Source organism: Scyliorhinus canicula, chromosome 10, assembly GCF_902713615.1.
Source record: "Scyliorhinus canicula chromosome 10, sScyCan1.1, whole genome shotgun sequence".
Taxonomy (NCBI): Eukaryota; Metazoa; Chordata; class Chondrichthyes; order Carcharhiniformes; family Scyliorhinidae; genus Scyliorhinus; species Scyliorhinus canicula.
In genome coordinates, this window is record NC_052155.1 from 66739351 (window position 1) to 66752481 (window position 13131).

Sequence of the window (13131 nt, forward strand, 5' to 3'; positions counted from 1 at the left end):
AACGAGGCCCTGAGCTTTGCGATTGCCGATGCGGTGCTTGCCGTGTTTACCTGGTGGACGTCCCACCATTTGGAGTAGGCATCCACTATCACCAAAAACATTGAGCCCATGAAAGGGCCGGTGTGGTCAATATGCAGGCGGGTCCACGGTCTGCCTGGCCATTCCCATGGGAGCAATGGCGCAGCTGGCGGCACTCTTTGCCCCTGTTGGCACTCATGTACCAAGGCTGCTATGTCTGTGTCCAATCCTGGCCACCAAATGTAGCTTCGAGCTAGCATCTTCATTTTAGACACTCCTGGGAGTCCGTGATGTAACTCGGTTAAGATTGCCCGACGGCCCTGAGCTGGGACTATTACCCGGGCTCCCCATAGTAGGATACCGTCTTCAACGGTTATTTGGCCCCTTCTGCTCCAGTATGGGTGCATCTGGGGCTCCACTGGTTTTTCCAGTTCCCCGGTTAGCAGTAAATGCTTCATCTTGGCTAAACCTGGGCCTTTTTGCGTCCACAACCGAATATGTTGTGCGTCCACTGGTAGGGTGTCCAAAAAATTTAGAGTCATTACTGTCTCCTCTACTTTTGGTATTAGCGGTGGGGTGTCCGGGAGGGGAAGTCTGCTCACAGCATCTGCATGTGCTACTCGCGTTCCTGGTCTGTGCTCCAGAACGTATCTATACGCCGCCAATAACAACGGCCAGTGTTGGATTCTTGCTGATGCGATCGGGGGTATTGACTGGTCTTCTTTTAATAACCCTAATAACGGCTAATGGTCCGTCACTATAGTGAATTTCCGCCCGTACAGATTATTTTCACTGCAAATATAACTGCCAGTCCTTCCTTCTCGATTTGGGCATACTTCCTCTCAGCCATCGCCAAGGTCCTCGAAGCATAAGGGGCAGCAGGGTAGCATGGTGGTTAGCATAAATGCTTCACAGCTCCAGGGTCCCAGGTTCGATTCCCGGCTGGGTCACTGTCTGTGTGGAGTCTGCACGTCCTCCCCCTGTGTGCGTGGGTTTCCTCCGGGTCCTCCGGTTTCCTCCCACAGTCCAAAGATGTGCGGGTTAGGTGGATTGGCCATGCTAAATTGCCCGTAGTGTCCTAATAAAAGTAAGGTTAAGGGGGGGGGTTGTTGGGTTATGGGTATAGGGTGGATACATGGGTTTGAGTAGGGTGATCATGGCTCGGCACAACATTGAGGGCCGAAGGGCCTGTTCTGTGCTGTACTGTTCTATGTTCTATGTTCATAGGCTATTGGCTGTTCTTCCCCATTCCTTCCTCTATGGGCTAAGACGGCTCCTACCCCGTATGGGGATGCATCACAAGTGACCACCAACTCCTTCCTTGGGTCATAATGCTCTAGGACATTTTCGGATGACAGCTGTTCCTTAATGTCCCTAAATGCTCGGTTTTGGCTGGCGGACCATTTCCATTCTTGCCCCTTTTTTAGTAGCTGGTGGAGGGGTTCTAGGATGGACTCCCTATTTTCAATAAATTTGCCATAATAGGTTACCAACCCTAGAAATGATCGTAGCTCCTGGACCATGGTGGGAGCTGGGGCTTCTTTTATTACCCTTACTCTGTCTTACAATGGGTGTAAGCCTGACTCGTCTGTTTTATATCCCAGGTACGTCACTTGTGGGGCCAGAAAAACACATTTTTCCCTTTTTAGCCATACGCCTGCCTTTGCGAAACGCCTGAGCACTTCCTCCTCAGGTTCCTTAAGTGTTCCCTGTACGTCCTACCCGTGATTAAGACATCGTCCAAATAAATCGCCACCTGCGGTAGTCCCTGCAGAATATTTTCCATCGTACGCTGGAATATAGCGCAGGCTGATGACACTCCGAAAAGGTAGCCTAGTATAACGAAAAAGGCCCTTCAGGGTGTTGATCATAGCGAACCTCTGGGAGTCCTTGTCCAGTTTTAACTGCAAGTAGGCATGGCTCATGTCCAGTTTCGTGAACAAAAGCCCGCCTGCCAATTTGGCATATAGGTCGTCTATTTTCGGGATCGGGTATTTGTCCAGCAGTGCGTATTTGTTTACCGTCTGTTTTGAAATCTCCACAGAGACGTATCGAGCCGTCTGGCTTCAAAATTGGTACCACTGGCGCTGCCCATTCCGAGAACTGTACTGGTCTGATAATGCCGTCACCTTTCTATTTCGTCATCTACTTTCTTCCTTAACGCAAAAGGTACCACCCTGGCCTTACAAAATTTCGGAAGGGCTTCTGGGTCCACGTGCAAAGTTGCTTTGGCGCCTAAGATTTCCCCCAAACCTTCTTGGAAGACCTCCGGGTATTTTTGGAGTACTCCACTCAACTGCCCGCTTCCACTCTGGAAAATTTTCATCCAATCTAATTTTAGGTCTTTCAGCCAGTTCCATCCAATTAAGCTCGGTCCGGAGCCCTCTACTATCGTCAACGGTAATTTGAGCAATTGTTTCTCATATTCCGCAGGTACATGAGTCGTGCCTAGAACTGCCAGGGGTTCCCCCGTGTAGGTTTTAAGTTTCGTCAATGTTTTTGTTAGGGTTAGTGGCTGGAGTCCATCTTTGATTTTTCTAAATGCTGCCTCTCCCATTACTGATACAGCAGCACCCGTGTCTATTTCCATTATTGTCGGCCGCCGTTCACCCGTGGGGTAATCCTAATGGGTTCTGCTTTCTTCATCGCAATATTATATAATTGTTCCCCTTCGGAGGAGGATGGGGCGTCTAGGTTGTATACTTCCCTGCATTCCCACCTGCTATTCCTCTTTTGCCACCTCCTTCTAGGGTTTCTGTCACTGTTACCCCACTCTGTCTGGTGCCAAAAATGGTCCTTCTCTGTTGGGGGAGCCTCAGCCGATACTTCCCTTTGTCTCCAGTTAGTCCTAGCAGACTTGGGGGCAGTTCTGGGCTTTTCCTTTTTCCCTCTATTCCTCAGGCTTTTCCTGAGAGCGGCTATCTGGTAGCTGGTCCCGTTGTGGTAGTCCCTCCCGCAGGTATCTACTTCCATTGGCGTGCCCTGTAGTTCCTGCGCCCCACTTGCTGCCTTTTCTCAGGACAGTGCGAGCTGTAACACATGCCTGCAGTCTAGCTGCGTTTCCGCCAACAGGCGCTTCTGTATTGTGAGGTTGTTTATGCCACACACTAACCGGTCCCGAAGCATTTCATTTAGCGTCAGGCCAAACTCACATTTTTCCACCAGCCTTCTCAGGCAGGTCAAGAAACTCGTGACTGACTCCCTGTCTTCCCGCTTCGCTGTGTAGAATCTGTACCTACGCAAAATGAGGGGTGGTTTTGGGTCGTAGTGTTCTTTCACCAATTTCGTTAATTCTTGGAAAGAATTTGTGTCCGGCGCATCGGGATAAGTTAGACTACGTATAATGGCGAAAGCTGAGGGTCCGCACGCCGACAGCAGGATAACCCGTCTCCTTTCGTCCGTAATTATATCATTGGCCCAGAAGAAGTAACACATTCTCTCCACATACTGGGACCAGTCCTCAATAGTCAGGTCGAATGCATCTAACCTCCCAAGAAACAGCATTTTTGAAATAGCAAGGCTTACCCTCCGAGTGCGGCAGCTGGTCTCCGCAAAGTTCTTTGTTTACCTCGTCGCCACTGTAACAATCCACAGGAGGCAGGAGTCCCGTCACCACACCAATATTTATCGCCGATAACTAGATACAAGAGCAACTCCAAACAGTGCTGCTAGCATTCCAGTCAACTTAAGACTGACTCACAAAGCCTACACAGGTGATTATATGGGCCCCCTCAATGAGCTATCATTGAGGGAGCTCATACTCCAATTGGCCAACCAATAATGCTAATTGGAGGTCATTACAGTTTTCATTATTACCAAAATGAAAAAGAAATCATTTGTTTTTAAAACTATTAAGATTAGCATAGAATGTAGATCAAAAATGCGCAAAGGTGTTTCAAGAGCAGAATATCTACTTCAAACATGACTTTCTTTTTCCAATTTTCTCCCCATTCTTCCCCATTTTTGAACATTCTGACACATGTTTGGGTATACCTCCACAGGTGACAACAGCAATTAGTTGTCTTGCCCATGAGGCACTGATTTATATGTGAGTATAATAACCAATGAATAATAACAGTTCATCTGTCTGGAAGCTAGAGCCTGTATTCATCTAAAATTCACATTTGCATGCCTTTCAGCAAAAGTGATTATAGTCATTAGTAAAGGGAACTCAATCTAATTTTCTTCACCCTAAGGCCACCACTCGGAATCCAGAGAAAGCATTTATACTGAACAGCATATTTGTCGGAAATTAAAAGTTTTTAAAGTGAGTTAAAACAACTAAGATCTCGGGCTCGTTTGACCTACACACCTCGTTTGTAAAGCCAAACTTTAGCCTGAGAGGTTCAGGATCTGTTTTTGTACAAATATGAGAGACCAAAGCAATACTTATACTTTACGGCAGTCATTTATTTGGAACATATGAGTCCAGTGACATCTATGAGCAGTGAGGTTGCCACCAATTGTTTCCAGGTGGGTGGTTCATTTAGATCATAGATCATAGAATTTACAGTGCAGAAGGAAGCCATTCAGCCCATCGAGTCTGCACCGGCTCTTGAAAAGAGCACCCTACCCAAGGTCATCACCTCCACCCTATCCCAATAACCCAGTAACCCCACCCAACACTAAGGGCAATTTTGGACACTAAGTGCAGTTTATCACGGCCAATCCACCTAACCTGCACATCTTTGGACTGTGGGAGGAAACCGGAGCACCCGGAGGAAACCCACGCACACACGGGGAGGACGTGCAGACTCCGTACAGACAGTGACCCAAGCCGGAATCGAACCTGGGACCCTGGAGCTGTGAAGCCATTGTGCTATCCACAATGCTACCGTGCTGCCATTTGGTGAGTTGGGTGTTCAGAAATCTCTAAATTGCCAACCAAACAGCGGGTAAATTCAGTCAATCTGTACCCGGCACGTAGAAGGACTGCAAATCAAAGAATTAAATGCAGAGGCCAGCACACTTGATTTTCCAGGGTTTGATCTTAATCCGTTCTCATCAAGTGAGTCCGTCAGCCAGCTGTGTAGATGCATTCACGTTACCTTCAGATGTCCTAATTTTTTTAAAACGAGTAGTGTTTCCCTTTATACATAGTTTTGTGTCTTAGCACAAAGAGATTTCAATGAATAATGTTTCTAAAGTGTCTGATTATTTTCCTTACTAACAGCTAGGAAAATATTGCAAGCTGTTATTCCTCTTTGTACCTTAATGACACTGGCCATGATTATCTGGGCCCATTCACCGTGTGCGCCAATCCAGTTATGGCCACTAACTCTCGCGTGGGGTCCATAACGTGGGTTGTGGTGGTGAGATCTCAATCTGAGATCTTTCTCATGCCTTGCCAGTGACATAGTCAGGTTTACGCTCATTGCCATAAATTTGAATTCATTTTCATAAATGGTTTAATACGGCTGTTTCCAGGGTCATCAGGTCGCAGTGCCAGAGGCGGGGCCTCATTCAGGGGGGCTCCCAGTTCGTATGGGGGAGGGGGGGGGGCAATGGTGGAAGGCAAGGTTTGTGCCTACATGGCAGTCGGGAGGGGGGAACACTTTGGATGGGGGGATGCCCCGATGCAAGGGTTGCTGGAGTATGTGGTGTTGGGTAACCCTAATGTGTGCATGATGCGGCAGAGGTGATTGAGTGGTGGTCGGAGATTGTCCCTCTATGTTCCCCTTGTCTGCCTGGTGTCCTGATGTTTGGGGGTGGGGAGGGGGGGCCTTTAACTTCACTTTGAGATCGGGATGCCCTTTAAAAATGGCGTCCCAATCTCTGAATCCCAGTTTTACCAGCGAGTTGAGGCCCCACTCCCCCCAGCTGGCTGTGTAATTCTCTAAAGCACTTTGAAATTGTGCAGAGTGACGTTTGATCTTGTTGGAAAAGGCAGCTGTGAAACCAGCAAGTTTCACACAGCTTTTCTCGCCTGACCCAGTACTAGGTGCAATTTTTGGAAAATTCGACCTATTGCTAGCATTTGAACTGAAATCCATGTTTTGGTGAATTGCTAACCTAATTATTTAACAAATGTATTGAAGATAGTATTAAAGTCACAAGTACATACAGTTGAAGCAAAAATAAAGCACAAGGCCTTCCTATACAATGTCTAGTTTTGAATCTCATCCATTGAAGACGTTTGCCTGGTTACGTCAATTAGCAGTCTACAATAAATATTCTCAACTCAACTGAGTGACTATCCATATTTTGTTTCTGTCAACACAAGTTTGGTTGCATAACAATAGAATCGCACTTCAAATCTCTCTCATTGGCTGTGATGCATTTGGGATCTCCGGAGGACATAATAAGGTGCTATAAAATTTCAAGCTCATTCTTTATAATAATAAAAATAGGAACAATTAAACCTTTCCATATCAAAGTATTGCAGCTACCAGGAAAAAATGTTGAAACAGAAATATTCCAAATTATTTTTGTTATGTTTCTTTGGCTTTTCCTTCCTCCAGTATTTAACATTCCTTGAATTCAATGATCGACTTGAGGCGATAATGGAAAAAGCCTATATATACAGGTAAGCAACCATTTAGATGACAAAATCAATGTATGTTTTGTGTGAAAATCTTTAGTAATAAAATGCCATGTTTATTGAACCCATGTGAAGAAATTCCGCTTGTAAGGCACAATTGAAATTGGTGTCTTTTTTAATTAAAATAAATGATGCCCATTTGTTTCTTGTTGTGTAAATGCAGCTATCAGATGCGGTATTGAATTATCTGCTGAATATATATTTTCAAAACTGCTGACAGGAATCATCTTCCCTTCACCAGGCACAGAAAAAGATGTCACGCATAAAATAAAAAGCAAAGAGCTTGAGGCTGCAGTCTGTCTCAATCTTAGGCTGTCTGCACTGGCCAAGATTAAACTAAATTGGTGCACACTGCTGCTTCATTGTTTCTTTAGCATAACCTCACTGCACCAACATCTCTAACACTAATACACCTAATTTGTTTCTGAAAGGTCAATATTGACCCTCCAGGTGCAGCATCATAATGTATGTGCTGCATGCTGCGATGAGTATTCTAAAAGACTGCGTTCTCTCCCTAGAATCAGGTGCTGAGATTCGGGTCAAGGGATTGTAGCAATAAATTAATGCCAGTTTTACTCTTTTGTTGACATTTCACTGCCTTTGCCTGAGGAGTGCAAACTAATCTCTACAAGCGACATTTATATTTCTGTGCCGGTTTGCAATGTATAAAATAAAGGTTATTGAACACAAAGTGGTGAGAATCACAGGCAGCTCAGATTTGAATTGCAGCTGCATACAAATCAGCCCAGACTTTCTGTTTGTGTCATGAGGGCACCTCAACCACCACGACGATACAGCCTCTTAACCTTGTCCAATTTTCCAGCCTCCGAGCATTTAAATAATTTGCTGGGCGCGCTATTCTAGCTTGCAGAGATTGGCTGAGGAGGCCTGTTAGCAGCATTGGATGGTTGTTGACCTCTGTGCTGCTAACTGAACATTGCCAAACAAAAAGGGATTCGCGGTTGGTCGACAGCGAAATCGGGAAAGGTGATTAAGCGGAGAATCAGTTCCGACGGCAAAATTGCAAAGGGCACCAATTTGATGCCAAATCACGATTCTCCATCACCTCGACGGGGAGCCAATGTGTTCCAGAAAGCACGTACAGTAAACACCATTTGCATATCATTAGCGAGCCTGACTTGGTATTATCTAGGGCCTCCGCGATTCTCCGCCCCCGATGGGCCAAGTTCCCGACGTCGCGGTTCACTTGTGCTTTTAAAAATCATGAAACCAGCATTGTGGCTGCTGAGGGAGAGAGAGAGGAGTTCGGACATGGAGAGGACACGGGCTGCCGGGCCCGACACTGGCTAGGCTGGCTGGGGTGGGGTGGGCCCTGCCAGGGCCGGGGGAGGGAGGGGAAGCTGGGAAACCACCCAGCCTGGTCGCTGGTTCTGCCGGCGGCCCACTCAGGGCAACACCCACAGTAGCCTTTACAGGGGCCGCGGTAGATACCCCCTGGCAGGGGTAGTGCCAGCCAATGGTACCCCATGGCATCAGGGACGGCCACCAGGGCCAGTGGCCCCCATGGTGCCAGCCGCCAACGGGCCAGGGATGTGGTGATGGGGGTAGGGGGCATGCGGGGGTGGAGCTCGCAGTGCCAACCGAGGCCACCGTTTAGCCCAGTGGACCTGGTTGGGCATGAGGGTATAAAACATGTTGACATGTCGGCCTTTCACCCCCTGCAGACAATAGATATTGGATTTCAACTGACAATGGTGGACTTCCTGCTAGTCGCTGCAGCCCTGGGGGGTGCCCTGTGTCTGTAGAATCTGGAGCTGCTTGAGGAGGAGGAAGCTACAGCAGAGGAGTGGGCAACAGTGGAACAGGACAGAGGGGTGGGTGGCAGCCGTCCAGTTGGAGAGCCAGCTGCCCACAGGCCAGGAGGAGGAGGGGCCAAGGAGGAGCCGCATGAGGCCTCGTGGGCACCTGCAGGTGACAGGCCACCCTACACAAACCAAAAGGTGTTCCTCTAGGTGAACGCGCAGCTGATATGTGACCATCAGCTGCGCATCATACACATCTGTGCCCAGTACCCGGGCACTGTGCATGACGCCTTCATTCTGGCACATTCGACGATTCGTGACATGTTCGAGATGCCCCCCCCCGGCTGGGGGGTTGGCTTCTGGGTGACTGGCATTATCCATTGCAGTCGTGGCTGATGACACCATTCCGGAGGCCACAGATTGTGCTGAGACTCACTACAACGAAGCCCATGCAGCGACCAGGGGTGTGATCGAGCGGTGCTTCAGTCTCCTGAAGATGCGGTTCAGGTGCCTGGGTTGCTCTGGCGATTCCCTACAGTGTAATGCTGAGAGGATCGCTGGCATCATGATGGCCTGCTGCATCCTACACAACATCGCACAGCAAAGGGACGATGTGTTGGAGGAAGAGGAGGAAATCCAGGCCTCGTCCGACGAAGAGGACGTGGGGGAGGACAAGGATGGGCAGCACATGGGGCCCAGGCATGCACAGGAGGCCGCACAACATCTGCACCTGGGTCAGCATGCACAGGATGTTCTGATTGCCTCCAGGTTCATTGACTAGGGGGGGCGGTAGAGGAGGGGTTACCGAGGCTGGTGGGCAGGTGAGTGTCTCTGGGATGATGGAGGATGTTGGAGATACCTGTGACGGGAAACCTGTGTAATCCTCCAACCCAAGCTCTGGGGTCTCCTGAGTCTCGGGAGGGGGGCTGGTGTCCAAGCTGCTCTCAGTATCATACTCAGTTCACCGGGAGTCCCGGCTGTGGCAATGACTGGGAACAGGGGATGCCAGACAGACCCGCCCCATCACCTGCAGGTCCTGCAAGACACATGACAAGATCTATGATTAGACCACAGGCCGGGGGAGTGGTGGTGGGCATGTGGGTGGGGGGTGGTGGTGTTGGTGTGAAGATTAGTGGGGGTGAGGCTGGTATGGGGGTGAGGGTGGTGGGGGGGATTGTGAGGGGTTGGCACACGTATTACAGAGAACGGCAGCTAAGCAGGGCCTCACTTCCCGCCCACGGCCGAGCCCCACCTTAGCGACCTCCCGTTGCTCGGGGCTGCTGACCACATCCAGGGCTCACTGCTCGGCCACGGTGAGGGGCCGCAAATCCGACAGTCCCCCTCTCTTCTCACGCTCCCGGCAGCTGTGTGTGGCCTTCTCCTGGGGGGTGGGGGGGGGGGGGTGTGGATAGGGTTACCGGTGTATGGGACACCAGTTACTGCCAGGGGCTCAGTGCTGCCTACTCACCCTGGCTGCGCTGAGGAGGTCGTGCAGTTTTTTCCGGCACTGCTGACCCACCTGGACTGTATTGCCCACGGCGCTCACATCTTCTGCCACCTGCACCCAGGCACAGCGAATGGCGGCAGCTGGCAGCCTGCTTCACGGGCCGAGGTACAAGGCCATCCGCCACCCCTCCAACACATCTCCACGTCGACATTAGTAAACCTCGGGGCTGCTCTCCTCACTGCCTCCTTGTTTGCTGGGATGGTGTGTGTGTGGGGAGTGCAGTGTGTACATGTGGCTGCAACTTGTCAGCCTCCTGAGTGTGTATACGGTATCATTTCTCATTAAAATTGACTGTGTTCCACATGGCGCCGGTGCTAGCAGTAACGGAATCAGTCCAGGTGTGGCGCCAGTTTTTCTGTCGTGAAAGTCCACAAATTCTGCATTAGCGTCCACAATCCTGCCCAAAGTATTTTGAAGTCATGCAAAAAATGCATCTTATCATCCCGCTTTCCACATTTCTACATTTAAACTTGCTTTCCTCTCCCAACCTTAGCAATGCTGGACTCTGGGACAAACAAGTGCTATGGAGTTAATTGTTCTTCAGTACAAGTGGCAGAATACACATAAAATGACAAATTCTGTCACTTGAATATCATTATAATATGCCTAAACCCATGTATTGTACAGCACCCAGGCATTTAGAGGATGTAATTATGGATGTAGACAGGGAGTCCATCCTGTTCCATTTCTAACTTCTGCCCATTCCAATTCTTCCAAACAAATTGAGGGGGAGGAATGGTGAGAACAAGAGAATCCTCCCGTCATGTCTTTTCCTCCTTCACTAGGCCTCAGTGGCCGATCACCACCATTCCAAAGCCCCTCCCCAATAGTGCATAACCATCCCAAAGTCCTTCCCCAATAGTGCATAACCATCCCAAAGTCCTTCCCCAATAGTGCATAACCATCCCAAAGTCCTTCCCCAATAGTGCATAACCATCCCAAAGTCCCTCCCCAATAGTGCATAACCATCCCAAAGTCCCTCCCCAATAGTGCATAACAAGTCCAGTGGTCTTTCTTGACAGTTCTCAGAGATGTCCACCAACACTGAGAGGCAGGTCCTAGTATTCACTGGCAGTATTGAGCGATAGGTTCCAAATGTTCTTTCCAATACTGAGCGACACACGTCAGCAGAAATATTGAGCGACTCTGTTTTCTTCACCAAAACAGGATTACAAATTCCAGTACCCAGGAACTCATAAAATCTACCTTTTAAGGCTATAAGAGATGAAGTTGAGGCTTTATAACGCACTTAAGAAGATAAAGAGGAAAACAGAAAATTCTATCAATATGAAAGTAATTAACAATGAAAGAGAAGAAAACAATTTCATGGTGGAATAATTTGTCACGCTAAAACTGAACGATAAGCAAGCATTTTATTATACTTTTTAAAACTAGAAGTACAGGACTTTCTGAAATCCATCTGAATTTAATGGTGGGACATGATTACTACTTTGGAATCCATTTTCTGATAAACTGTGGCACCAGGCAGCAGCTGTGGAATATGGAAGATGTTGGGAGGGAGAGATTGTGGGGCCATAAATTGGAGGGAGGTGGTGGGACCTGGAGAGCACAGCACACAGGCTGACAGGGGAGGGGAGGGGGCAGTGAGGATATTCAGCGGTGGGGTGGGTAGGCCAGGTAGATGATCAAGGCCCATGGAAGAACAGTGGGAGGGGATCAGTGAGCAGTTTGAAAAAATTTATTGTGGAGGGCAGTCTGAATTAGATTGATAGTGTAGAGTGGGAGGGGGAGGCAGGTAAAGCACTCCTGCTCCTCCTGGTTCACATCAATGCTGGAAAGACAGTCCACCTGTCACTTCAGCTGCCATGTTTCCCAAGGCCTGTGAAACCAGGTCGGTCAGTACTAAAGCTGAAACAGAGACACTGGGTGAGTGTTTAGCTCACTCAAAATCTATTTGCTTGGACCAAGTTGTAATCGGGCGCAAAATTAGGCAGCGTGATTAATATATTTAAATAAGACAGCTTCCTCCTCAGGGCTGCTCATCGCCCTCCTGCAACAGGAAGCAAATGGATTTGAGTTACTTTGAGTTCCAGTTCAAATTTGTTTACATTTTAACTTCTTGACTGACCCAAACCCACCCACTCTGGGTGTTTAAATAGACTGTCAATGTACGCTATCTTTCATCAGACCTAATTTGAGATGTACGATGCATTTGCATAAAGATGCTGTTTCTAGAAATATACCACAACCTGATAAAACTTTGTTAATGAGATGAGCCGCTATGTTAGATAGCAACCCTGGAAGCTATGCTCCAGCAAGTAGCTCACCATTGATACTAACTAGCATATTCCTCTCATTTTGTTTTCAGAGTTGCACGAACAACAGGATACCTGCTTTTCCTCCTGCATATAAATGCTTGTATTTATTACTGGGCTTCAAAGTATGAAGGCATTAACAGTACGAAATGGGTCTACAATGGCAAAGGAAATAGGTAAAAGTTTGAAAATACTGCTGCAAAAATGGAAGAGAGCATTTGGCACAGCAGGAGCAGAATGTATAATATCTCTTCAATTTTCCAGACACAATGATTATATTTTCATAGTGACATACAATAATTTCAACCTTTGGGAATATAAGTGGTTTGTAAAATAAAAATCTACCATATATTCTGTATTTGCTGCCTCCCTCTGTCTTACCCGTGGTCCTAAGCATTTCCTTGTTGCTCTTGCCTGCTTACTCACTGCTCACTGATCCTGGAATTGTCTCCCTGGGACAGAGAGAGAGAGAATGGTAAGATGTAGTGGGAAGAGCCCTTGACAAAAAGCTATTGAGATTTACTGCTCAAATCAAGTACAAATCAAGAGTTCTTTTGGCTATTTTGCACAACTTCATTAAAACCACCATTTGTCACATTGCCAGTATTGTTTTTAACCACCAGATTTTCTTGGTTAAGTTCTGCAGTTGATTTATTTAACACCAAAATCATGTTAATCTCCCATGTTAAAAAAAGTTATTTGGACTATTTTAAACAACTATCCAATTTTCTGCCATCCTTACCTGGTCTAGCCCACATGTGACTCCAGTTCCACAGCAATGTGGTTGACACTTGCCCCTCTGGGATGGGCAAGAAATGCTTGGCCAGCCAGTGATGCCCACATCCCATGAACAAATAAAAAAATGGATGGATTGCAGAACGTTAAGCCAATCATTTAAGAAAACAATTACAATCAGGACCATGTTCATATATTTTGTTATTTATATTTCAAAATCTAAATCTGCTTGGCCTTTGTACTTGCTGATTGCTTCACTGCTGAACGTTGCATTGTTTTATTCTCTTTGAA

At 47.6% G+C, this 13131-nt stretch overlaps 1 protein-coding gene across 7 annotated transcripts in view; it reads left to right on the forward strand.

Moving 5' to 3' along the window:
• The window catches only part of LOC119972430 (cyclic nucleotide-gated cation channel beta-3-like), a 226451-nt gene that overhangs the window by 96497 nt on the left and 116823 nt on the right, over window positions 1-13131 (forward strand). For all 7 annotated transcript variants that reach the window (XM_038809103.1, XM_038809108.1, XM_038809105.1 and 4 more), the window contains exons 9-10: window positions 6480-6544; window positions 12159-12281. In XM_038809103.1, coding sequence (XP_038665031.1) covers window positions 6480-6544; window positions 12159-12281 — 188 coding nt within the window. The remainder of the gene's footprint in view (window positions 1-6479; window positions 6545-12158; window positions 12282-13131) is intronic.